At 42.7% G+C, this 24,718-nt stretch overlaps 2 protein-coding genes and 25 non-coding genes across 27 annotated transcripts; 2 read left to right on the top strand and 25 right to left on the bottom strand.

Annotated features, from left to right (window-relative positions):
- The first annotated feature begins 686 nt into the window (after nt 1-686).
- On the top strand, nt 687-6,496 carry LOC141808345 (tubulin alpha chain-like). The gene is made up of 4 exons (XM_074694895.1): nt 687-842; nt 4,618-4,834; nt 4,951-5,099; nt 5,254-6,496. The coding sequence occupies exons 1-4, from the start codon at nt 840-842 to the stop codon at nt 6,226-6,228; spliced, it is 1,344 nt and encodes a 447-aa protein (XP_074550996.1). The 5' UTR covers nt 687-839; the 3' UTR covers nt 6,229-6,496.
- A 1,661-nt stretch (nt 6,497-8,157) lies between these two features.
- On the top strand, nt 8,158-23,772 carry LOC141808299 (trans-1,2-dihydrobenzene-1,2-diol dehydrogenase-like). Its single transcript, XM_074694829.1, has 7 exons — nt 8,158-8,384; nt 8,704-8,815; nt 8,905-9,068; nt 9,153-9,405; nt 9,567-9,691; nt 22,290-22,440; nt 22,548-23,772. Exons 1-7 carry the CDS (start codon nt 8,295-8,297, stop codon nt 22,655-22,657), a joined length of 1,005 nt encoding a protein of 334 aa, XP_074550930.1. The 5' UTR covers nt 8,158-8,294; the 3' UTR covers nt 22,658-23,772.
- LOC141808936 (5S ribosomal RNA) lies at nt 10,152-10,270 on the bottom strand. Its single transcript, XR_012599951.1, has one exon. It is a non-coding gene; the product is annotated as a 5S ribosomal RNA (ribosomal RNA).
- LOC141808948 (5S ribosomal RNA) lies at nt 10,638-10,756 on the bottom strand. Its single transcript, XR_012599962.1, has one exon. It is a non-coding gene; the product is annotated as a 5S ribosomal RNA (ribosomal RNA).
- LOC141808956 (5S ribosomal RNA) lies at nt 11,124-11,242 on the bottom strand. The gene has a single exon (XR_012599969.1). It is a non-coding gene; the product is annotated as a 5S ribosomal RNA (ribosomal RNA).
- LOC141808957 (5S ribosomal RNA) lies at nt 11,610-11,728 on the bottom strand. Its single transcript, XR_012599970.1, has one exon. It is a non-coding gene; the product is annotated as a 5S ribosomal RNA (ribosomal RNA).
- On the bottom strand, nt 12,096-12,214 carry LOC141808926 (5S ribosomal RNA). The gene has a single exon (XR_012599941.1). It is a non-coding gene; the product is annotated as a 5S ribosomal RNA (ribosomal RNA).
- On the bottom strand, nt 12,582-12,700 carry LOC141808927 (5S ribosomal RNA). Its single transcript, XR_012599942.1, has one exon. It is a non-coding gene; the product is annotated as a 5S ribosomal RNA (ribosomal RNA).
- LOC141808928 (5S ribosomal RNA) lies at nt 13,068-13,186 on the bottom strand. Its single transcript, XR_012599943.1, has one exon. It is a non-coding gene; the product is annotated as a 5S ribosomal RNA (ribosomal RNA).
- Nucleotides 13,554-13,672, bottom strand: LOC141808929 (5S ribosomal RNA). Its single transcript, XR_012599944.1, has one exon. It is a non-coding gene; the product is annotated as a 5S ribosomal RNA (ribosomal RNA).
- Nucleotides 14,040-14,158, bottom strand: LOC141808930 (5S ribosomal RNA). The gene has a single exon (XR_012599945.1). It is a non-coding gene; the product is annotated as a 5S ribosomal RNA (ribosomal RNA).
- LOC141808931 (5S ribosomal RNA) lies at nt 14,526-14,644 on the bottom strand. Its single transcript, XR_012599946.1, has one exon. It is a non-coding gene; the product is annotated as a 5S ribosomal RNA (ribosomal RNA).
- On the bottom strand, nt 15,012-15,130 carry LOC141808932 (5S ribosomal RNA). Its single transcript, XR_012599947.1, has one exon. It is a non-coding gene; the product is annotated as a 5S ribosomal RNA (ribosomal RNA).
- Nucleotides 15,499-15,617, bottom strand: LOC141808933 (5S ribosomal RNA). Its single transcript, XR_012599948.1, has one exon. It is a non-coding gene; the product is annotated as a 5S ribosomal RNA (ribosomal RNA).
- On the bottom strand, nt 15,985-16,103 carry LOC141808934 (5S ribosomal RNA). Its single transcript, XR_012599949.1, has one exon. It is a non-coding gene; the product is annotated as a 5S ribosomal RNA (ribosomal RNA).
- On the bottom strand, nt 16,471-16,589 carry LOC141808935 (5S ribosomal RNA). The gene has a single exon (XR_012599950.1). It is a non-coding gene; the product is annotated as a 5S ribosomal RNA (ribosomal RNA).
- LOC141808937 (5S ribosomal RNA) lies at nt 16,957-17,075 on the bottom strand. Its single transcript, XR_012599952.1, has one exon. It is a non-coding gene; the product is annotated as a 5S ribosomal RNA (ribosomal RNA).
- Nucleotides 17,443-17,561, bottom strand: LOC141808938 (5S ribosomal RNA). The gene has a single exon (XR_012599953.1). It is a non-coding gene; the product is annotated as a 5S ribosomal RNA (ribosomal RNA).
- Nucleotides 17,929-18,047, bottom strand: LOC141808940 (5S ribosomal RNA). The gene has a single exon (XR_012599954.1). It is a non-coding gene; the product is annotated as a 5S ribosomal RNA (ribosomal RNA).
- LOC141808941 (5S ribosomal RNA) lies at nt 18,415-18,533 on the bottom strand. Its single transcript, XR_012599955.1, has one exon. It is a non-coding gene; the product is annotated as a 5S ribosomal RNA (ribosomal RNA).
- On the bottom strand, nt 18,901-19,019 carry LOC141808942 (5S ribosomal RNA). Its single transcript, XR_012599956.1, has one exon. It is a non-coding gene; the product is annotated as a 5S ribosomal RNA (ribosomal RNA).
- LOC141808943 (5S ribosomal RNA) lies at nt 19,387-19,505 on the bottom strand. The gene has a single exon (XR_012599957.1). It is a non-coding gene; the product is annotated as a 5S ribosomal RNA (ribosomal RNA).
- On the bottom strand, nt 19,873-19,991 carry LOC141808944 (5S ribosomal RNA). The gene has a single exon (XR_012599958.1). It is a non-coding gene; the product is annotated as a 5S ribosomal RNA (ribosomal RNA).
- On the bottom strand, nt 20,359-20,477 carry LOC141808945 (5S ribosomal RNA). Its single transcript, XR_012599959.1, has one exon. It is a non-coding gene; the product is annotated as a 5S ribosomal RNA (ribosomal RNA).
- Nucleotides 20,845-20,963, bottom strand: LOC141808946 (5S ribosomal RNA). The gene has a single exon (XR_012599960.1). It is a non-coding gene; the product is annotated as a 5S ribosomal RNA (ribosomal RNA).
- On the bottom strand, nt 21,331-21,449 carry LOC141808947 (5S ribosomal RNA). Its single transcript, XR_012599961.1, has one exon. It is a non-coding gene; the product is annotated as a 5S ribosomal RNA (ribosomal RNA).
- Nucleotides 21,817-21,935, bottom strand: LOC141808949 (5S ribosomal RNA). Its single transcript, XR_012599963.1, has one exon. It is a non-coding gene; the product is annotated as a 5S ribosomal RNA (ribosomal RNA).
- Nucleotides 23,773-24,718: the final 946 nt, after the last annotated feature.

Below are 24,718 nucleotides of genomic sequence, written 5' to 3' on the forward strand. Positions count from 1 at the left end.
TCTAAGTTAACACACTACTGAATTAGTTCGAGGAACTTCCTGTTACATATACTCTAATTCTGCTTTAGAAGACTGTTCCATTTGTTAGTCAATAGGCTGGGGCAAAACTAACCTGCTCTTGTAGCCACACCTTTTCCATGCTCTCCTTGTCTTCCACAATAGCACACAACATCATGCAAAACACATATTAATCTTATCTATGTAATAACAACAGGTTCTGTCAACAGCAAAGGGGCTCTGAAAGGTATTTAGAAATAAATAGGAGGCTAAAGCAAAAACAATTATTTACTCAGGTTCATAAAAAATATTCACTATAATGGTTGCCATTTTCTAAACTTAAGTTCTCACAACTTTAAAGTCAAGGGAAGATTTTCTATCCATCCATCTATCTATCTATCTATCTATCTATCTATCTATCTATCTATCTATCTATCTATCTATCTATCTATCTATCTATCTATCTAATGATAAAGATGACAAAAACATATTGTCTTGAAATCTCAATTTAAGTAGTTTCAGATCCATGTGTAAAAAACAGTAACAGCCACCCTCCAGGTTTTAACTCATTGAAGGCCACAGAAATCACAAGTGAAAACATTCATCCAGTTCCCATTGCGCCATTTTTTTCTCAGCAGAGCTCTTCCTGCACGTTCGCGGGGCGCGTTCACGTCAGTTTTCAGGTGGGCGGGGTTAGCCGCTGAGTATAGCGTGATAACTCCTCGCCCACCTGACATTACTTACTCACTGGGTCCACATAGAAGGAGGCTGTGAGAAGCAAGCGGCAACTTTAAAGACAACTTCAACTTTCCCTTCCTAAGAATCTCTGCTAAGAAGCCACAATGGTGAGTGTAGTTGTTTTTTAAGTGGAAGACAAGTTTTCTATGATGAGTTCCGTTTATTTATCTTTCATAACTGAGAAAGTCAAACGTATGTGGCGGCTTTTTCAGACTACGTCACACGCCCGCGGATGTTCAGGATGTAAATGTGTCAGAAATGTGTCAGATTGTGGCGCGATGAAGCAACTGTGAACTGCTTCCTTTGCGCTCCTGTAGCCGCACTCAGAAGTCAGAAATAGACACTGACTGGCAGTAAAGCTGAGCTGGCTGCTGGCCTAGAAGAGCAGGTGCTGATGATTAGTTCTCGTTTTTAGCGCAGCAGGAAAAACAAATATATTCAGTGGCACAAAACATTCTATAGTTTTATTTTTCTGAGAAATGAGCCATTTTTTAAAATCTAATTTTAGTTTAAATGTGCTACTCCTTTGGGAAATGTAGTAAAAAGTGACTGGTCCTCGCAAGGAATTAAGGTGTGTCTCACACAACTATGAACAAGTCAGCACAGATTGAGGCAAGGCGCCTTTTTTTCTCTCCTTTTCTCTTAGGTGGGAGGGAGCTTTTTCCTCCAAATTCAAACTGCAATGAATAAAAGTGACAGACACTAAACCACAGCTCTGGCATGCCCACTTCAAATAAACCAACAATGCAATAATTGTTTCATAGAGCGGAAAGTAAAGTCACATGCTTTTTCGTAATCATAAGAGAAATCGGACTAAAAACCTAATCCCTCCCACATGAAGTTGGTTGCAATAACTTTGTGTTATAGTCTTGTTTTCCAGGGCCAGGAACCAGCACCCAAACAGAGCCTAATCTTTGGTCTGTTTGCTCAGTAGTATAAACACAGCTTGTTAGCATTGCCAGTACCTCTTATAATGACCAAATGGTGTCATTGTGTACACTACTACAGTAAAACCACCCTTGTCAAACAGTTCTGATCACAAAAGTTAAGTCCAGATATTGTTCATGGCATATCTAAGTCTTAACATAAACTGACGTTAGCAACGTAGCATGAAGTTGAGTTGAGCAGTTGGTATTGAGCTTGTTCAAAAAGCTGAAAGGATCCAATATGCTCAAGGAAGGGTTGGGAAATTTGTAGATTAAGGATCATAAGTCAATCCACATGGCTGTTTCCCTCAAATACGTGGCATAATCTAGGCCTGTTGCACAAAAAGGGTACAAGTCACATTCAGTCAAAGCGTGACACCCTGATGGCTTAGAAAGAGAGGCTTAAAAAAAGCTGCAGTCATAATAAGAAATGTCACAACAGTCAACCACTTTTTTAAAATTGCGTGCAATACACATCTAGTCCTCTCCTGCCCCACCTATTTGCCTCAGGCTGTTACTGTTGGACTTTTTCCATCCTGAGCTTGTCGATTTTCAGCTGGACTGACCTCTTATCTTTACTTGTGTTCACAGTTTAAAATAAACATGAAAGGATACACACATGGATAGGTCACACCCCAACAAAGTTTGTGGCACCATTAGCTTTGGCCTGCTGCTTTCAAATTTCATAACTTGATCAGTGTTTGATAATGAGACTAGGATCTCATCATTAAAGTATAATTATGTACAAACATGTAAACTTGGGTGTGGACAAAGTTTTATTAAATGATCTAGTCTCACTTCTTGTTTGTGGTACATTATGTCCATAGAGGCAGAATCCATGTTGTCTCTCTCTGTCGGCTCACTTTAAATCTCGGTCTCAGATAGGATCTTGAGTAGTCAGAGCAAACATCTTTAGTTAGTAAAAACTGGATTCTCAAGTTCATGCTGGTGACACCCTGACATGCTGTTGTTTTTGTCATCCAGACACACCCTGACAGGTTCTTGAGAGACGAAAGAAGGTTTGGCATTTGACAGCGCCCTGCCTGTGGCAGTTACTTACTCAAACACAAAGTGATGACGAATAACAACAATAAATAACAAAACACCATTCAAGTTTCAACATGACGTGAAGAGGAAGCCGGTAAACAAGAAGGTGAAGGACGCTTCCAAATGATCAGGTGTAAACTGCACGTCAGCAGTGACCACTATTTTGGAGCCAGCCAGTCAGTGTTTACTGAAACAGTCAGCCTCTGCTGCTAGGTGTCAGGTTAGCATGAAGAACCTAAAATAGCTGCTGCACAGAGCTCTGCTAACCTGGAAACCTAGGTCACCTCAGCTGTGCACAGATTCTGCTGAAGTATTGAGGAAATCTAAAAATATTCCTTTGACCTACATGAATTAACTGAGAGAACAGGATAAACTAAAAGCTCCCATATCTTATCCACAAGATCCCTTACTTTGCCTGATTATTGAAACAGGGAAAGTTGATTGCATGGCATGATTAGAGTTTTCTCTGTTATATGATTAGGGATGGGTACCTTTTACATTTGAAACGATACGGTATTGATACCCGGTACCTGGCAATCGGTACTGGTACTCAACAGTACCAATTTTCTGTACTTTTTTTGTGGCATGTGGTAAAAAATATACATTTCTTTAATAATAAAATATAGATATATTTTGCAGTTTAACATATATTTTCTTCATTATATAACCTTACAATGCTGTGTTCATGTCCAGCATGGAAAATCACCCACTCTTCCACTCCCTCGCAGTCACAAGGATGCATTTAGGTACCTAAACATGGTACCGTTTGATTTTACATGAATCGGTACCCGATACTTTTGACAAAATTTGGTCGATACCTATAAAAGTACCTAATTTGGTACCCATCCCTATTTATGATGTGACATAAAGTTATGCAACCCTTGAATTTCACGATCAAAACATTAATATTTTTTATCAAGAAAATGTGTTAAGTCTTTGTTTAAGCTGATAACAGACTCATTTCAGTGTCTGTCAGCTTGTAAACGAGCTATAGTGATTATTCTGGCCAGGTGTGGACAATGATGTATAAATTCATATAATACATTTTAATCAGTGGAAAACAAGCCAGACAGGAATGTGTGACTTCAGACTAATCCATCAGATACCATACCTGTCAACACAAGCTCATTGCCAAAAAAGCAGTCTGTCTTATTAAGGGAATGTGAGGGAGGACTACTTTTATATCATCAGAAAAGTAAATTCTTCCATGGCTGAAGGTATGTCTGAGGTCTGTATTGCCCAAACTTGCTCTGTGCCTCAGGCCTCTGCTCTGACTACACCTGTTGTGGTTCTCCAAGAACATGGAAAAATTAGTTTACTTGATTAATTGGGCAATTTGATCATCTCTCTCCCACAATATGCTTCATAAACCTCTGCACTTATTGAAAATGTCCATCCAGTCATATACTTCTGAGGCCCATGCAAATAAAAACAAAAACGTGTCAACACTGCAACAAATATAAAAAGCATTTCACACTGCATCCTTCCTCTTACAGTAAAGCTACTCTTAGATCAAGTATTGTTGTGAGGTCATTTCAGTAGTCTTGTCTTTTTATGTGGGACATCCTCAAGGACTGCATGGTTAAATTGTTCTCTGAACTTGATCTCCGTTTTAGATCAGGAGCCTGGCTCAGACAGTCACATGACATCGACTGACAGCTGCAGTAAATCTATTTTGCCAGTTCTTTGGAATTTACTCACCCCACCTTTCCTCCCAAAGAACTCCAGCTTTAAACATTTGGCACAGTTTCTGAGATATGCCTTTGAACCCTTTGAATTGCAGGGCTTATGTGGAAAACCTGATCATATTCAGGAGCGACTTGTTGTTTGGTAGAACATACAGTCCTTTCTCTCTTTTTCGTCTCCCAGCCCTCCTTCATGTTAACCTATTTGTCGTCCTCCCTTCCAGCGTGAATGTATCTCAGTCCACGTTGGCCAGGCTGGTGTCCAGATGGGGAACACCTGCTGGGAGCTTTACTGTCAGGAACACGGCATTCAGCCGGACGGCCAAATGCCCACTACTAAAGAGACCAGAGACGACTCTTTCACCACCTTCTTCAGTCTGACTGGGGCTGAAAAATATGTCCCCAGAGCCATCTTTGTTGACCTGGAGCCCACTGTCATTGGTTGGTTGTGATATGATTTTGTTTTTTGGTACGAGGTATTAACACCTTGTGATACAGTGCTGTTAGTAACAACTTTTGGATAATTTCTGCTTGTCTGTTTCTGTTTCATTTCCCAGATGAGGTTCGCACAGGTTCATACCGTCGACTCTTTCACCCTGAACAGCTGATTTCAGGAAAAGAAGATGCAGCAAACAACTATGCCCGTGGACACTACACTATTGGCAAAGAGATCATCGACTCTGTCCTGGACAGAATTCGCAAACTGGTAAAGTTATTGTCAAAAGTTAAAAAGTTCACACACTTTTTAACATGTCTTCATGTAATCAGCATCTTGTGTCTTGAGCCTGTAACCTAAATACCTGCACAGACTTGCACCCAGACCTGATACTACATTACATTTTTCTTGTTCTTATCTATAGTCTGAACAGTGCACAGGCCTCCAAGGGTTCCTGGTCTTCCACTCCTTTGGTGGAGGCACAGGCTCAGGTTTCACCTCCCTGCTAATGGAGAGACTCTCTGTGGATTATGGTAAAAAGTCTAAGCTTGAGTTTGCCATCTACCCAGCCCCCCAGGTCTCCACAGCAGTTGTGGAGCCTTACAACTCCATCCTGACCACCCATACCACCCTGGAGCACTCAGACTGTGCCTTCATGGTGGACAACGAGGCCATCTATGACATCTGCCGCAGGAACCTTGATATTGAACGTCCATCATACACCAACCTGAATCGCCTCATCAGCCAGATTGTGTCTTCAATCACAGCCTCTCTTCGCTTTGACGGAGCCCTGAATGTTGACCTGACAGAGTTCCAAACCAACTTGGTGCCATACCCTCGTATCCACTTCCCTCTGGCCACCTATGCCCCGGTAATCTCTGCTGAGAAAGCCTACCATGAGCAGCTGTCTGTGGGTGAGATCACCAACGCCTGCTTTGAGGCAGCCAATCAGATGGTGAAGTGTGATCCTCGTCACGGTAAATACATGGCCTGCTGTCTGCTGTATCGTGGTGATGTGGTGCCCAAAGACGTCAATGTTGCCATCGCCTCAATCAAGACCAAACGCAGCATCCAGTTTGTGGACTGGTGTCCCACAGGCTTCAAGGTGGGCATCAACTATCAGCCTCCAACTGTGGTTCCTGGAGGAGACCTGGCCAAGGTGCAGAGGGCTGTGTGCATGCTGAGCAACACCACAGCCATCGCTGAGGCCTGGGCTCGTCTGGACCACAAGTTTGACCTCATGTACGCCAAGAGAGCCTTCGTCCACTGGTATGTTGGAGAGGGAATGGAGGAGGGAGAGTTCTCCGAGGCCAGAGAAGACATGGCTGCCCTGGAGAAGGATTATGAGGAGGTTGGGATGGACTCTTGTGAGGAGAGTGGTGAGGAAAATGAAGAGTAGGAGGCTTAGCTCTAATTTAAAATTCGTTTTCACAGATTTAAGGATCTATTTATGTTAAAAAATAATGCTGATGTAATCCAGCATCTTTTGCATTTTGGTTTCAGTGCCATAATTTTTTTTTATTTCCATCTTTTTAAGTAAAAAAAAACCATGACAAATTCCTGTGCCTTTAGAATCATTATGTTTGCAATGGCTTTTATGTCTCACAATTTGTTAATGTGTTTTCATCAAGACATACAATGAATGATGTGCAACGACCTGATTTTTTTTAAGCTGGAAATGTTGCTCAATAAATCTTTCTCCTAAAACATAACTGCCTTCTTTTGTCCTTAGTGTGTATCCTACTACAGTGTTTGGATTTGTTGACTAGTCCTCTTTGTGCTAATGTCATTTAGTATTGTAATCATTCACTCACAGCTATTTAGATGGTCATATTTGGAGGTATAACAATCATTAAGAAGATGAGGTAACCAGTTTGGTCCAGTCCTGCTTGAAAGTATGGAGGCGTATTTAGGATAAAGCTTAAAAAATGAAACATGAAAATGAAAATGCAATATAGAAGATATGTTTTCATTTCAAGAAAGTAGCAGCATTATTTGAGTCATTTAATGAAATGTAAATTCCTTTTCATTTGGATTATGTCATACATTGTGCTTGTTGAAGTTGATATTGAAATTTTAATTTCATTTTTGCATTTTCACCTTAGTATTTTTATTTGAATTATGTCCGGTAGTTAGCAGGCCATTTTTTGAAATTTAAACAGCAAACACACTTTATTTCACTTTGAATTATGTTACATAAAGTGCAGTCTTTCAGATGAAAATAAAATTGATAATTGGATATTTGACTTTTTACTTTAATTATGACTCAAATAATGTGCTGATAAACTTGAATTAAAAAAGTATGTTCTTTATTGCATTTTCATTTGAATTTTGTGCTATATGCTTCCACATGTGAGGCTTCCCATAATCAGAAGTTTAACAAAGCTGTGTGGACTTCACTTGGGCAGATTTCTTTTGCATTACACCAAATCCAGTGTCTCTGTGTTTATTCAGGTTGTCATGAATATGTTTGGGTTTTTGTTTGGAAATAAGTAGTAGAGACATTGTCTGTTACACAGGAAATTAAACATCAGATAAACATCCCTTAATAACAGTATTGTAGTGGCATTTCTTGTCTGTATCAAGGCCACTAAAAAACTGCTGACTTGATAACTTAGTTCCTACGCGAATGAAAAGAGATGTATCTGGGTTTTAAACTTTTAATAAAAGAAAAAGTTTCTTTTACATCACATGTCATCACATGGTAGAAAAACCATATGCTCCCAAGCCACGTAAGTTCTGAGCCACTCTGCCGTGTATGAGGCATCACACAATCGTACAAAGGGGCAGGCCAAAGGGGAGGGGGTCAAACTTAACTCCTGGGTGATTTTTAATATCTAACAGCACAGTCATTAATTAAATGTATTACAAAAAAAAAACAAAAATATAGATTTTATGAACTTAGTGTTATATTTCAAATGAACTTAAATTATTGTGCCATGGCTCTTACAAGTATCATACTCAGGATTTAAGTACTTGTCCAGTACAGAGCATACTGCAACACTACTGATAAAAGAATTCTTAACATTCTGTACTGAATGCAGCAGCACTTGCAGGTGATGTAGTCTCTTTGTTTTGGAATGCTAGAGGCAATATAGAAGAGCCACAGCATAGTTGACAAACCAAAAACTCGGTTTGTTTTTGGCCTTTAGAGAAAAGACAAGACAGGGGCAGAGAAAAGATGTAAGAAAAGCATGATAGAGGCACAATTAATGGGCAGAATCTGAAGGTGGGGCTATGACGTTGCATACTCTTGTACAGTAGGTGGCGGTATGCACCCGAACGTTGTTTCGATCCGCTATGAAATGAAAGAAGAAGAAGAAGCCCAACACTCGATCCGTTCCCGCCCCTTCCACTGCGTAGCAAATGTGGTGACAGTTTATGGTGGTAGCTGTGGAGTGAATCGTTCGGGACAGCATTCGTAACTTTGCCGGCTGAATTCACGGCATTTGAATTCAATTCATAATGGCAACACGCTGGGGAATATGCAGTGCTGGCAAAATAAGTCACGACTTCTGTGTTGCTTTACGGACGTTGTCTCCCAACGACCACGAGGTAAAGTTTTAGTTGTGATGCAACTCTTTAAACTAGTTTGCTAACATAATTTGAAGCATAATTTGATTTTTTTGTCCTGTAGTTTGTGTTCATACTGAGTAATGTCATGCAGAACGATTACTGTTAAGTCTGAAAAATGCTTATAGTTAAAATACAACAACGGGATGTGTTACGATGTAAAACACATGTCTCAATATGTTTGCATTCATAAATTGCAGTTATTTGTGCACGTCCGCTACAGCTGTGATCAACGTGTGACTTTTATGAATTCGGTAGACCAATAAGTCAACACCAGGTAACGAAAACTTTGCATCCTCAGATAGTGGCTGTAGCAGCGAGGAACTTACAGCGTGCTGAAGAATTTGCCAAAAAGCACAACATCTCTCGAGCATATGGAAGTTATGATGAGCTGGCAAAAGATCCAAACATTGGTGGGTTGTTGCGATAGCATATGAAGTAATCAGCATTCTTTGTATTTATTTAGTATCTTTTAAACCCTCTTTACTTTTTGTCTGTCTAGATGTAGTGTATATTGGCACCATCCATCCTCACCACCTTACTGCTAGCAAGCTTTACATGAAGGCGAAGAAGAACGTGCTCATTGAAAAGCCACTTGCCATGAATTTAAGGGAGGTGAAGGAACTTATATCTGATGCCCAAGACAACAGTGTCTTTCTCATGGAGGTAGCTAAATGGGCATCCTTTCTAACCTGGATTGCATTAGACATGCATAATCTAAAATTTGCACCATTCTGCACCTTTTCTCAGGCAGTATGGACACGCTTCTTTCCAGTAATTATTGAAGTGAGGAGGCTGCTGGGCCAGGGTGAGGTGGGTGATGTTCAGCTGGTGAGAGCTGATCTGGGTGCTCCACTTACCCACATCCCTCGCTTGGCTCAGAGGGAGTTAGGAGGAGGGGCCCTTCTGGACCTGGGTATCTACTGTCTACAGTTCGTCCTTATGGTTTACAATGGAGAGAAGCCTGAGTCCATCCAAGTCACAGGACACTGCTTAAACACAGGTGATTGTATCTGGAGGGTATATTGACCACAACTCTTTTGTGAATGATGTTATATTTATTAGTTTTATTTTTAATAACTTGTCAACTCTCTAACAAGTAATTTTAAATGATTTAGTCCTGCACTTCAAATTAAGGAGGCTCTTATTGCATTTTCTGCTTAGGTGTTGATGCAACAGCAGTTTTAGTTCTTCAGTTTTCAGGAAACCGACTGGCCATTTGCACCTGTTCCATCACCATGAAGCTGACCTGTGATGCCGTAATCATTGGCACTAAAGGCACCATGAAGGTAAAACATAAAGCAAGAAAAATTTCAGTTACTGCAACACAAGAACCACAAAAATGTAAGTCATACTGGACTCCATGCCTAAAATAACATTTGATTTTTAACAATCCAAGAAAGATGCAGTAAGCACAATGCCCCCTTTCCCAAATATGATAAAATAAAACATGATACCAACTTCTGCAGCAACGGATGAAAAAAGGTAAAAGTAAGTGCACTGAACTGGACAAAACAAAATCACAGTCCCAAAGTTCTGGACTTTTTTCACATGCCTAGATAGAACATGATCCCCACTTGTGTTGCATCAAATTTCAAATAATTTGTTATCAAATTCACATTATAGGGGCGGATAGAGAAAACATCACTTTTGAAAAAACTCTGTCCTATTTTCAGAGCCCTAAAAGATGCATTAAGCAGGGGCCCCTCCAAAAATGCCCCTTTTGCGTTTTGTCCTGAGAAGTGCAAAAGCTTACAGCACCTGGTATTCCCAGGCGGTCTCCCATCCAAGTACTAACCAGGCCCGACCCTGCTTGGCTTCCGAGATCGGACGAGATCGGGCATGTTCAGGGTGGTATGGCCGTAAGCGAGAGATGCAGGAGCATACAGGCTATATGAACATAGCTTAGTGTGGTACTTGCACCATATGAGAGGCATGCCCAGATCAAAGAAAGACAACAAATCTTCACACTGTGCGCCATCTTGATCAGTCTGGCGCTGATAACGGCACATTATCATTTTTACCCCTTTTCCCAAACATGACAAGATAGAACATGATCCCCCTTGTGTTGCATCAAATTTCAAATAATTTGTTATCAAATTCACATTATAGGGGCGGATAGAGAAAACATCACTTTTGAAAAAACTCTGTCCTATTTTCAGAGCCCTAAAAGATGCATTAAGCAGGGGCCCCTCCAAAAATGCCCCTTTTGCGTTTTGTCCTGAGAAGTGCAAAAGCTTACAGCACCTGGTATTCCCAGGCGGTCTCCCATCCAAGTACTAACCAGGCCCGACCCTGCTTGGCTTCCGAGATCGGACGAGATCGGGCATGTTCAGGGTGGTATGGCCGTAAGCGAGAGATGCAGGAGCATACAGGCTATATGAACATAGCTTAGTGTGGTACTTGCACCATATGAGAGGCATGCCCAGATCAAAGAAAGACAACAAATCTTCACACTGTGCGCCATCTTGATCAGTCTGGCGCTGATAACGGCACATTATCATTTTTACCCCTTTTCCCAAACATGACAAGATAGAACATGATCCCCCTTGTGTTGCATCAAATTTCAAATAATTTGTTATCAAATTCACATTATAGGGGCGGATAGAGAAAACATCACTTTTGAAAAAACTCTGTCCTATTTTCAGAGCCCTAAAAGATGCATTAAGCAGGGGCCCCTCCAAAAATGCCCCTTTTGCGTTTTGTCCTGAGAAGTGCAAAAGCTTACAGCACCTGGTATTCCCAGGCGGTCTCCCATCCAAGTACTAACCAGGCCCGACCCTGCTTGGCTTCCGAGATCGGACGAGATCGGGCATGTTCAGGGTGGTATGGCCGTAAGCGAGAGATGCAGGAGCATACAGGCTATATGAACATAGCTTAGTGTGGTACTTGCACCATATGAGAGGCATGCCCAGATCAAAGAAAGACAACAAATCTTCACACTGTGCGCCATCTTGATCAGTCTGGCGCTGATAACGGCACATTATCATTTTTACCCCTTTTCCCAAACATGACAAGATAGAACATGATCCCCCTTGTGTTGCATCAAATTTCAAATAATTTGTTATCAAATTCACATTATAGGGGCGGATAGAGAAAACATCACTTTTGAAAAAACTCTGTCCTATTTTCAGAGCCCTAAAAGATGCATTAAGCAGGGGCCCCTCCAAAAATGCCCCTTTTGCGTTTTGTCCTGAGAAGTGCAAAAGCTTACAGCACCTGGTATTCCCAGGCGGTCTCCCATCCAAGTACTAACCAGGCCCGACCCTGCTTGGCTTCCGAGATCGGACGAGATCGGGCATGTTCAGGGTGGTATGGCCGTAAGCGAGAGATGCAGGAGCATACAGGCTATATGAACATAGCTTAGTGTGGTACTTGCACCATATGAGAGGCATGCCCAGATCAAAGAAAGACAACAAATCTTCACACTGTGCGCCATCTTGATCAGTCTGGCGCTGATAACGGCACATTATCATTTTTACCCCTTTTCCCAAACATGACAAGATAGAACATGATCCCCCTTGTGTTGCATCAAATTTCAAATAATTTGTTATCAAATTCACATTATAGGGGCGGATAGAGAAAACATCACTTTTGAAAAAACTCTGTCCTATTTTCAGAGCCCTAAAAGATGCATTAAGCAGGGGCCCCTCCAAAAATGCCCCTTTTGCGTTTTGTCCTGAGAAGTGCAAAAGCTTACAGCACCTGGTATTCCCAGGCGGTCTCCCATCCAAGTACTAACCAGGCCCGACCCTGCTTGGCTTCCGAGATCGGACGAGATCGGGCATGTTCAGGGTGGTATGGCCGTAAGCGAGAGATGCAGGAGCATACAGGCTATATGAACATAGCTTAGTGTGGTACTTGCACCATATGAGAGGCATGCCCAGATCAAAGAAAGACAACAAATCTTCACACTGTGCGCCATCTTGATCAGTCTGGCGCTGATAACGGCACATTATCATTTTTACCCCTTTTCCCAAACATGACAAGATAGAACATGATCCCCCTTGTGTTGCATCAAATTTCAAATAATTTGTTATCAAATTCACATTATAGGGGCGGATAGAGAAAACATCACTTTTGAAAAAACTCTGTCCTATTTTCAGAGCCCTAAAAGATGCATTAAGCAGGGGCCCCTCCAAAAATGCCCCTTTTGCGTTTTGTCCTGAGAAGTGCAAAAGCTTACAGCACCTGGTATTCCCAGGCGGTCTCCCATCCAAGTACTAACCAGGCCCGACCCTGCTTGGCTTCCGAGATCGGACGAGATCGGGCATGTTCAGGGTGGTATGGCCGTAAGCGAGAGATGCAGGAGCATACAGGCTATATGAACATAGCTTAGTGTGGTACTTGCACCATATGAGAGGCATGCCCAGATCAAAGAAAGACAACAAATCTTCACACTGTGCGCCATCTTGATCAGTCTGGCGCTGATAACGGCACATTATCATTTTTACCCCTTTTCCCAAACATGACAAGATAGAACATGATCCCCCTTGTGTTGCATCAAATTTCAAATAATTTGTTATCAAATTCACATTATAGGGGCGGATAGAGAAAACATCACTTTTGAAAAAACTCTGTCCTATTTTCAGAGCCCTAAAAGATGCATTAAGCAGGGGCCCCTCCAAAAATGCCCCTTTTGCGTTTTGTCCTGAGAAGTGCAAAAGCTTACAGCACCTGGTATTCCCAGGCGGTCTCCCATCCAAGTACTAACCAGGCCCGACCCTGCTTGGCTTCCGAGATCGGACGAGATCGGGCATGTTCAGGGTGGTATGGCCGTAAGCGAGAGATGCAGGAGCATACAGGCTATATGAACATAGCTTAGTGTGGTACTTGCACCATATGAGAGGCATGCCCAGATCAAAGAAAGACAACAAATCTTCACACTGTGCGCCATCTTGATCAGTCTGGCGCTGATAACGGCACATTATCATTTTTACCCCTTTTCCCAAACATGACAAGATAGAACATGATCCCCCTTGTGTTGCATCAAATTTCAAATAATTTGTTATCAAATTCACATTATAGGGGCGGATAGAGAAAACATCACTTTTGAAAAAACTCTGTCCTATTTTCAGAGCCCTAAAAGATGCATTAAGCAGGGGCCCCTCCAAAAATGCCCCTTTTGCGTTTTGTCCTGAGAAGTGCAAAAGCTTACAGCACCTGGTATTCCCAGGCGGTCTCCCATCCAAGTACTAACCAGGCCCGACCCTGCTTGGCTTCCGAGATCGGACGAGATCGGGCATGTTCAGGGTGGTATGGCCGTAAGCGAGAGATGCAGGAGCATACAGGCTATATGAACATAGCTTAGTGTGGTACTTGCACCATATGAGAGGCATGCCCAGATCAAAGAAAGACAACAAATCTTCACACTGTGCGCCATCTTGATCAGTCTGGCGCTGATAACGGCACATTATCATTTTTACCCCTTTTCCCAAACATGACAAGATAGAACATGATCCCCCTTGTGTTGCATCAAATTTCAAATAATTTGTTATCAAATTCACATTATAGGGGCGGATAGAGAAAACATCACTTTTGAAAAAACTCTGTCCTATTTTCAGAGCCCTAAAAGATGCATTAAGCAGGGGCCCCTCCAAAAATGCCCCTTTTGCGTTTTGTCCTGAGAAGTGCAAAAGCTTACAGCACCTGGTATTCCCAGGCGGTCTCCCATCCAAGTACTAACCAGGCCCGACCCTGCTTGGCTTCCGAGATCGGACGAGATCGGGCATGTTCAGGGTGGTATGGCCGTAAGCGAGAGATGCAGGAGCATACAGGCTATATGAACATAGCTTAGTGTGGTACTTGCACCATATGAGAGGCATGCCCAGATCAAAGTAAGACAACAAATCTTCACACTGTGCGCCATCTTGATCAGTCTGGCGCTGATAACGGCACATTATCATTTTTACCCCTTTTCCCAAACATGACAAGATAGAACATGATCCCCCTTGTGTTGCATCAAATTTCAAATAATTTGTTATCAAATTCACATTATAGGGGCGGATAGAGAAAACATCACTTTTGAAAAAACTCTGTCCTATTTTCAGAGCCCTAAAAGATGCATTAAGCAGGGGCCCCTCCAAAAATGCCCCTTTTGCGTTTTGTCCTGAGAAGTGCAAAAGCTTACAGCACCTGGTATTCCCAGGCGGTCTCCCATCCAAGTACTAACCAGGCCCGACCCTGCTTGGCTTCCGAGATCGGACGAGATCGGGCATGTTCAGGGTGGTATGGCCGTAAGCGAGAGATGCAGGAGCATACAGGCTATATGAACATAGCTTAGTGTGGTACTTGCACCATATGAGAGGCATGCCCAGATCAAAGAAAGACAACAAATCTTCACACTGTGCGCCATCTTGATCAGTCTGGCGCTGATAACGGCACATTATCATTTTTACCCCTTTTCCCAAACATGACAAGATAGAACATGATCCCCCTTGTGTTGCATCAAATTTCAAATAATTTGTTATCAAATTCACATTATAGGGGCGGATAGAGAAAACATCACTTTTGAAAAAACTCTGTCCTATTTTCAGAGCCCTAAAAGATGCATTAAGCAGGGGCCCCTCCAAAAATGCCCCTTTTGCGTTTTGTCCTGAGAAGTGCAAAAGCTTACAGCACCTGGTATTCCCAGGCGGTCTCCCATCCAAGTACTAACCAGGCCCGACCCTGCTTGGCTTCCGAGATCGGACGAGATCGGGCATGTTCAGGGTGGTATGGCCGTAAGCGAGAGATGCAGGAGCATACAGGCTATATGAACATAGCTTAGTGTGGTACTTGCACCATATGAGAGGCATGCCCAGATCAAAGTAAGACAACAAATCTTCACACTGTGCGCCATCTTGATCAGTCTGGCGCTGATAACGGCACATTATCATTTTTACCCCTTTTCCCAAACATGACAATATAGAACATGATGCCCACTTGTGTTGCATCAAATTTCAAATAATTTGTTATCAAATTCACATTATAGGGGCGGATAGAGAAAACATCACTTTTGAAAAAACTCTGTCCTATTTTCAGAGCCCTAAAAGATGCATTAAGCAGGGGCCCCTCCAAAAATGCCCCTTTTGCGTTTTGTCCTGAGAAGTGCAAAAGCTTACAGCACCTGGTATTCCCAGGCGGTCTCCCATCCAAGTACTAACCAGGCCCGACCCTGCTTGGCTTCCGAGATCGGACGAGATCGGGCATGTTCAGGGTGGTATGGCCGTAAGCGAGAGATGCAGGAGCATACAGGCTATATGAACATAGCTTAGTGTGGTACTTGCACCATATGAGAGGCATGCCCAGATCAAAGAAAGACAACAAATCTTCACACTGTGCGCCATCTTGATCAGTCTGGCGCTGATAACGGCACATTATCATTTTTACCCCTTTTCCCAAACATGACAAGATAGAACATGATCCCCCTTGTGTTGCATCAAATTTCAAATAATTTGTTATCAAATTCACATTATAGGGGCGGATAGAGAAAACATCACTTTTGAAAAAACTCTGTCCTATTTTCAGAGCCCTAAAAGATGCATTAAGCAGGGGCCCCTCCAAAAATGCCCCTTTTGCGTTTTGTCCTGAGAAGTGCAAAAGCTTACAGCACCTGGTATTCCCAGGCGGTCTCCCATCCAAGTACTAACCAGGCCCGACCCTGCTTGGCTTCCGAGATCGGACGAGATCGGGCATGTTCAGGGTGGTATGGCCGTAAGCGAGAGATGCAGGAGCATACAGGCTATATGAACATAGCTTAGTGTGGTACTTGCACCATATGAGAGGCATGCCCAGATCAAAGAAAGACAACAAATCTTCACACTGTGCGCCATCTTGATCAGTCTGGCGCTGATAACGGCACATTATCATTTTTACCCCTTTTCCCAAACATGACAAGATAGAACATGATCCCCCTTGTGTTGCATCAAATTTCAAATAATTTGTTATCAAATTCACATTATAGGGGCGGATAGAGAAAACATCACTTTTGAAAAAACTCTGTCCTATTTTCAGAGCCCTAAAAGATGCATTAAGCAGGGGCCCCTCCAAAAATGCCCCTTTTGCGTTTTGTCCTGAGAAGTGCAAAAGCTTACAGCACCTGGTATTCCCAGGCGGTCTCCCATCCAAGTACTAACCAGGCCCGACCCTGCTTGGCTTCCGAGATCGGACGAGATCGGGCATGTTCAGGGTGGTATGGCCGTAAGCGAGAGATGCAGGAGCATACAGGCTATATGAACATAGCTTAGTGTGGTACTTGCACCATATGAGAGGCATGCCCAGATCAAAGAAAGACAACAAATCTTCACACTGTGCGCCATCTTGATCAGTCTGGCGCTGATAACGGCACATTATCATTTTTACCCCTTTTCCCAAACATGACAAGATAGAACATGATCCCCCTTGTGTTGCATCAAATTTCAAATAATTTGTTATCAAATTCACATTATAGGGGCGGATAGAGAAAACATCACTTTTGAAAAAACTCTGTCCTATTTTCAGAGCCCTAAAAGATGCATTAAGCAGGGGCCCCTCCAAAAATGCCCCTTTTGCGTTTTGTCCTGAGAAGTGCAAAAGCTTACAGCACCTGGTATTCCCAGGCGGTCTCCCATCCAAGTACTAACCAGGCCCGACCCTGCTTGGCTTCCGAGATCGGACGAGATCGGGCATGTTCAGGGTGGTATGGCCGTAAGCGAGAGATGCAGGAGCATACAGGCTATATGAACATAGCTTAGTGTGGTACTTGCACCATATGAGAGGCATGCCCAGATCAAAGAAAGACAACAAATCTTCACACTGTGCGCCATCTTGATCAGTCTGGCGCTGATAACGGCACATTATCATTTTTACCCCTTTTCCCAAACATGACAAGATAGAACATGATCCCCCTTGTGTTGCATCAAATTTCAAATAATTTGTTATCAAATTCACATTATAGGGGCGGATAGAGAAAACATCACTTTTGAAAAAACTCTGTCCTATTTTCAGAGCCCTAAAAGATGCATTAAGCAGGGGCCCCTCCAAAAATGCCCCTTTTGCGTTTTGTCCTGAGAAGTGCAAAAGCTTACAGCACCTGGTATTCCCAGGCGGTCTCCCATCCAAGTACTAACCAGGCCCGACCCTGCTTGGCTTCCGAGATCGGACGAGATCGGGCATGTTCAGGGTGGTATGGCCGTAAGCGAGAGATGCAGGAGCATACAGGCTATATGAACATAGCTTAGTGTGGTACTTGCACCATATGAGAGGCATGCCCAGATCAAAGAAAGACAACAAATCTTCACACTGTGCGCCATCTTGATCAGTCTGGCGCTGATAACGGCACATTATCATTTTTACCCCTTTTCCCAAACATGACAAGATAGAACATGATCCCCCTTGTGTTGCATCAAATTTCAAATAATTTGTTATCAAATTCACATTATAGGGGCGGATAGAGAAAACATCACTTTTGAAAAAACTCTGTCCTATTTTCAGAGCCCTAAAAGATGCATTAAGCAGGGGCCCCTCCAAAAATGCCCCTTTTGCGTTTTGTCCTGAGAAGTGCAAAAGCTTACAGCACCTGGTATTCCCAGGCGGTCTCCCATCCAAGTACTAACCAGGCCCGACCCTGCTTGGCTTCCGAGATCGGACGAGATCGGGCATGTTCAGGGTGGTATGGCCGTAAGCGAGAGATGCAGGAGCATACAGGCTATATGAACATAGCTTAGTGTGGTACTTGCACCATATGAGAGGCATGCCCAGATCAAAGAAAGACAACAAATCTTCACACTGTGCGCCATCTTGATCAGTCTGGCGCTGATAACGGCACATTATCATTTTTACCCCTTTTCCCAAACATGACAAGATAGAACATGATCCCCCTTGTGTTGCATCAAATTTCAAATAATTTGTTATCAAATTCACATTATAGGGGCGGATAGAGAAAACATCACTTTTGAAAAAACTCTGTCCTATTTTCAGAGCCCTAAAAGATGCATTAAGCAGGGGCCCCTCCAAAAATGCCCCTTTTGCGTTTTGTCCTGAGAAGTGCAAAAGCTTACAGCACCTGGTATTCCCAGGCGGTCTCCCATCCAAGTACTAACCAGGCCCGACCCTGCTTGGCTTCCGAGATCGGACGAGATCGGGCATGTTCAGGGTGGTATGGCCGTAAGCGAGAGATGCAGGAGCATACAGGCTATATGAACATAGCTTAGTGTGGTACTTGCACCATATGAGAGGCATGCCCAGATCAAAGAAAGACAACAAATCTTCACACTGTGCGCCATCTTGATCAGTCTGGCGCTGATAACGGCACATTATCATTTTTACCCCTTTTCCCAAACATGACAAGATAGAACATGATCCCCCTTGTGTTGCATCAAATTTCAAATAATTTGTTATCAAATTCACATTATAGGGGCGGATAGAGAAAACATCACTTTTGAAAAAACTCTGTCCTATTTTCAGAGCCCTAAAAGATGCATTAAGCAGGGGCCCCTCCAAAAATGCCCCTTTTGCGTTTTGTCCTGAGAAGTGCAAAAGCTTACAGCACCTGGTATTCCCAGGCGGTCTCCCATCCAAGTACTAACCAGGCCCGACCCTGCTTGGCTTCCGAGATCGGACGAGATCGGGCATGTTCAGGGTGGTATGGCCGTAAGCGAGAGATGCAGGAGCATACAGGCTATATGAACATAGCTTAGTGTGGTACTTGCACCATATGAGAGGCATGCCCAGATCAAAGAAAGACAACAAATCTTCACACTGTGCGCCATCTTGATCAGTCTGGCGCTGATAACGGCACATTATCATTTTTACCCCTTTTCCCAAACATGACAAGATAGAACATGATCCCCCTTGTGTTGCATCAAATTTCAAATAATTTGTTATCAAATTCACATTATAGGGGCGGATAGAGAAAACATCACTTTTGAAAAAACTCTGTCCTATTTTCAGAGCCCTAAAAGATGCATTAAGCAGGGGCCCCTCCAAAAATGCCCCTTTTGCGTTTTGTCCTGAGAAGTGCAAAAGCTTACAGCACCTGGTATTCCCAGGCGGTCTCCCATCCAAGTACTAACCAGGCCCGACCCTGCTTGGCTTCCGAGATCGGACGAGATCGGGCATGTTCAGGGTGGTATGGCCGTAAGCGAGAGATGCAGGAGCATACAGGCTATATGAACATAGCTTAGTGTGGTACTTGCACCATATGAGAGGCATGCCCAGATCAAAGAAAGACAACAAATCTTCACACTGTGCGCCATCTTGATCAGTCTGGCGCTGATAACGGCACATTATCATTTTTACCCCTTTTCCCAAACATGACAAGATAGAACATGATCCCCCTTGTGTTGCATCAAATTTCAAATAATTTGTTATCAAATTCACATTATAGGGGCGGATAGAGAAAACATCACTTTTGAAAAAACTCTGTCCTATTTTCAGAGCCCTAAAAGATGCATTAAGCAGGGGCCCCTCCAAAAATGCCCCTTTTGCGTTTTGTCCTGAGAAGTGCAAAAGCTTACAGCACCTGGTATTCCCAGGCGGTCTCCCATCCAAGTACTAACCAGGCCCGACCCTGCTTGGCTTCCGAGATCGGACGAGATCGGGCATGTTCAGGGTGGTATGGCCGTAAGCGAGAGATGCAGGAGCATACAGGCTATATGAACATAGCTTAGTGTGGTACTTGCACCATATGAGAGGCATGCCCAGATCAAAGAAAGACAACAAATCTTCACACTGTGCGCCATCTTGATCAGTCTGGCGCTGATAACGGCACATTATCATTTTTACCCCTTTTCCCAAACATGACAAGATAGAACATGATCCCCCTTGTGTTGCATCAAATTTCAAATAATTTGTTATCAAATTCACATTATAGGGGCGGATAGAGAAAACATCACTTTTGAAAAAACTCTGTCCTATTTTCAGAGCCCTAAAAGATGCATTAAGCAGGGGCCCCTCCAAAAATGCCCCTTTTGCGTTTTGTCCTGAGAAGTGCAAAAGCTTACAGCACCTGGTATTCCCAGGCGGTCTCCCATCCAAGTACTAACCAGGCCCGACCCTGCTTGGCTTCCGAGATCGGACGAGATCGGGCATGTTCAGGGTGGTATGGCCGTAAGCGAGAGATGCAGGAGCATACAGGCTATATGAACATAGCTTAGTGTGGTACTTGCACCATATGAGAGGCATGCCCAGATCAAAGTAAGACAACAAATCTTCACACTGTGCGCCATCTTGATCAGTCTGGCGCTGATAACGGCACATTATCATTTTTACCCCTTTTCCCAAACATGACAAGATAGAACATGATCCCCCTTGTGTTGCATCAAATTTCAAATAATTTGTTATCAAATTCACATTATAGGGGCGGATAGAGAAAACATCACTTTTGAAAAAACTCTGTCCTATTTTCAGAGCCCTAAAAGATGCATTAAGCAGGGGCCCCTCCAAAAATGCCCCTTTTGCGTTTTGTCCTGAGAAGTGCAAAAGCTTACAGCACCTGGTATTCCCAGGCGGTCTCCCATCCAAGTACTAACCAGGCCCGACCCTGCTTGGCTTCCGAGATCGGACGAGATCGGGCATGTTCAGGGTGGTATGGCCGTAAGCGAGAGATGCAGGAGCATACAGGCTATATGAACATAGCTTAGTGTGGTACTTGCACCATATGAGAGGCATGCCCAGATCAAAGAAAGACAACAAATCTTCACACTGTGCGCCATCTTGATCAGTCTGGCGCTGATAACGGCACATTATCATTTTTACCCCTTTTCCCAAACATGACAAGATAGAACATGATCCCCCTTGTGTTGCATCAAATTTCAAATAATTTGTTATCAAATTCACATTATAGGGGCGGATAGAGAAAACATCACTTTTGAAAAAACTCTGTCCTATTTTCAGAGCCCTAAAAGATGCATTAAGCAGGGGCCCCTCCAAAAATGCCCCTTTTGCGTTTTGTCCTGAGAAGTGCAAAAGCTTACAGCACCTGGTATTCCCAGGCGGTCTCCCATCCAAGTACTAACCAGGCCCGACCCTGCTTGGCTTCCGAGATCGGACGAGATCGGGCATGTTCAGGGTGGTATGGCCGTAAGCGAGAGATGCAGGAGCATACAGGCTATATGAACATAGCTTAGTGTGGTACTTGCACCATATGAGAGGCATGCCCAGATCAAAGAAAGACAACAAATCTTCACACTGTGCGCCATCTTGATCAGTCTGGCGCTGATAACGGCACATTATCATTTTTACCCCTTTTCCCAAACATGACAAGATAGAACATGATCCCCCTTGTGTTGCATCAAATTTCAAATAATTTGTTATCAAATTCACATTATAGGGGCGGATAGAGAAAACATCACTTTTGAAAAAACTCTGTCCTATTTTCAGAGCCCTAAAAGATGCATTAAGCAGGGGCCCCTCCAAAAATGCCCCTTTTGCGTTTTGTCCTGAGAAGTGCAAAAGCTTACAGCACCTGGTATTCCCAGGCGGTCTCCCATCCAAGTACTAACCAGGCCCGACCCTGCTTGGCTTCCGAGATCGGACGAGATCGGGCATGTTCAGGGTGGTATGGCCGTAAGCGAGAGATGCAGGAGCATACAGGCTATATGAACATAGCTTAGTGTGGTACTTACACCATATGAGAGGCATGCCCAGATCAAAGAAAGACAACAAATCTTCACACTGTGCGCCATCTTGATCAGTCTGGCGCTGATTTCCCCCTCAAAAAAAAAATTCCCTGAAACACTGAAGTTACACATGACTATCTCTTTTTAGGGTTTAGGCTTGAAGACAAATGAAATAAAGACCCACTTTGATTTCAAAGTGTATGTGCTGATCAACCACATTACATTTGCAACAGCTCATAAATAATCTGCTTTTTCACCTGTATGCTGCTGTTCCCCAAATGTTATATCAGTGCTGTTTTTTAAACAGGTACCAGACCACATGTGGTGCCCAACAATCTTTGAGATGGATGGGAAGAAAACGCAGTTCCCCCTTCCAGAAGCTGCCATGCCACTAAACTTCACAAACAGCACAGGTCTACGGTATGAAGCTGAGGAGGTTCGCCAATGTCTTCTTAAAGGTACAAAATACTTTCAGCTCACCACTCACTGAAAATGGGATGTGATACCTTCTGAGGTTTTCTCTTGCTGAAGTCTCACCCACCCTGTGTCACTTTTTCTTTTAAAGGACTGAAGGAGAGTCCAGGAATGCCATGGGCTCACTCCAGCCTGATTGTAGAAATCATAGATGAGGCCAGAAGACAACTGGGGGTGACATTTGATCAGGACAGCATTTAGTCACAGAAGGAAACATAAAGAACAGAAAAATGGAATCAAAATCTTTGTTTTTTTATTTTGGAGCTGAAGAACTACTTTGTTTGAATGAAGAAGGCCCTTGTAAGTCATAACAGTACACCAAAGCCATAAATATCAATAATATGATAATTTCTCATGAATTGTGATATCTGCTGTATCTATGCTTGTCTCTCTAAAGTAGAGAGAAGTATTGGAATTACATGGTTACATTAAAGTTGTTCAGAAAATGTGGAGATGCGTCATGAGAAAATAAACAGTGCCCTCATGTGTCTAACTTAAAAAGTGCACATAGCATCAAGCAACACACAACATGAGAGGCATTTGTTGATCAAAGAAAACATAGCAAATGTGCCTTCCCGATCAATCTGGTGCTGATGACAGTGCATATCATCATCATCATCATCGTTATTATTATTATTATGATTATTATTATTCCCACCAAATATTTCTTCCCAGAAACGTTGAGGTAAACTTGTCCATCCCTTATCCTCAAACAAAACCCTGCTTAGCTTCTGAGAACAGAAGGATTTGGGAGCATTCAGGGTGGTATTGCAAGAAATAACTTATTTTGTACAAGTCCATGTAGAGCAATCGTAATAAACATATTTGGTACAAACAAGAAAAAGCGTAACTGTTGTAAATAATGTTCAAAATCCCAACACATAAGACAAGTCTTGCCACAGTGAAGAAACACTGAAAAGTTGCTATCAAAAAACTGTTTCATGAAAGCAAATTTATCCAGGTCTTAAAATGTGTATCAAAAATGTTGATAATTTGCCAGGATATTAAACCATGTGAACCATTTTTTTTAAACATTAACCTGAATTGCTAATGAAGGTTTTTTTTTTCCCAAAAACGGTGGCTGTAGGGTAAATTGAGTCAAATTCCCTAAGGTTAATTGAGTAAGGGATTCATCTTACCCCACCTTGAAGTAGAGGTGGGGGATATAGCCAATATACTTGATATATTGCTGATTGTTGCACCTGAGATGTATGAAATGACTTTATTAAGACCACCCAGTACAAATTGTCATGCAGATGTGGATATGTAAATCTGAATGAATCACTTAAGTGGAAATAAAAATATGTAACTACATAGAATTTTGTGTAAAATAAAAGGATTGCTTTACTCAACCTGATCATAAATTCCCTCCTTTTCCTTTTTTTTTTTTTTTTTTAAATCTAACTGAAGGGTTTTCTTGAACCATTACACTGGTGTCATTTTATTCGTCTTAGGGTGAACTATAGCATTTTTATAGGGGAGAATATAGAGGTAGAATATACAGATACAGAGGAGAAATCAGAATACTGTGATGTATATTGTGTATCCTGATAAAGCATAACATTTGCAAGGCGCCGCCCTGTTGCCTATGGCTGCCTTTTGCAGCAGCTCTCTCTTCTTTGTCCATTTCTTGTAATTATTTTAGTCTCTTTTTCCTAATCTTTGTATTTGGAGTGGATCATTACTTTGTATGGCTCATTTGTTGGTTGTAGACACCAAACTTTTTGTGGCTTCTGTGATATTTTTACTACTTTTTCTCCTATGTTTGTCTGGAGATTCTACATGTAACCATGGCTGCATTGTTTACATATGAACTCAGCTGTTAGCAGCCTGTAGCATGTCAATGCTAACTGGTGTAAGGCCTGATGTCTTCCCACAAGGAGGTGAGGACGACCTGCTGGTTCTCAGATGTGAGCTAAGAAGTAATGACATCGACCTGTCCTTTCATCCCTTGTTATGGGGAACATGAGATGCAACATAAGAATACAACAAAATACAACATAAGATGGATGAGCTAGCCATGCTAACCCAGCAGGGAATACCAGAGGGCAAAGTAGCATCATGCTATTCACATGGCTAACAGAGCTAACATCAGACACCAATGCCACATTGGAAGAGCTTCACCTGCTGTGAGCAGACAAGATCTAGGAGACAGAGATGAAGCATGACTGAAGAAGCTCAGTCCTGGACACAATGGAGGTGGAGGCTGGCTGAACTGGAGAATGATGGACAAGCTGTCGTCATTTATTTTCTTATGGACCT

Source organism: Halichoeres trimaculatus, unplaced genomic scaffold (assembly GCF_033239565.1).
Source record: "Halichoeres trimaculatus isolate MK-OKI-2021-1 unplaced genomic scaffold, fHalTri1.1 fHalTri1_scaffold_19, whole genome shotgun sequence".
Taxonomy (NCBI): Eukaryota; Metazoa; Chordata; class Actinopteri; order Labriformes; family Labridae; genus Halichoeres; species Halichoeres trimaculatus.

Bases quoted from the DNA above. Each gene is read 5' to 3' on its own strand.
- LOC141808345 (XM_074694895.1), top strand. The intron at 4,835-4,950 runs GTTGGTTGTGAT...TTCATTTCCCAG, and splicing joins CCTGGAGCCCACTGTCATTG to ATGAGGTTCGCACAGGTTCA. The intron at 5,100-5,253 runs GTAAAGTTATTG...TCTTATCTATAG, and splicing joins TGGACAGAATTCGCAAACTG to TCTGAACAGTGCACAGGCCT.
- LOC141808299 (XM_074694829.1), top strand. From the start codon at position 8,295: ATGGCAACACGCTGGGGAATATGCAGTGCTGGCAAAATAAGTCACGAC. The intron at 9,069-9,152 runs GTAGCTAAATGG...ACCTTTTCTCAG, and splicing joins ACAGTGTCTTTCTCATGGAG to GCAGTATGGACACGCTTCTT. The intron at 9,692-22,289 runs GTAAAACATAAA...TTTTTTAAACAG, and splicing joins GCACTAAAGGCACCATGAAG to GTACCAGACCACATGTGGTG.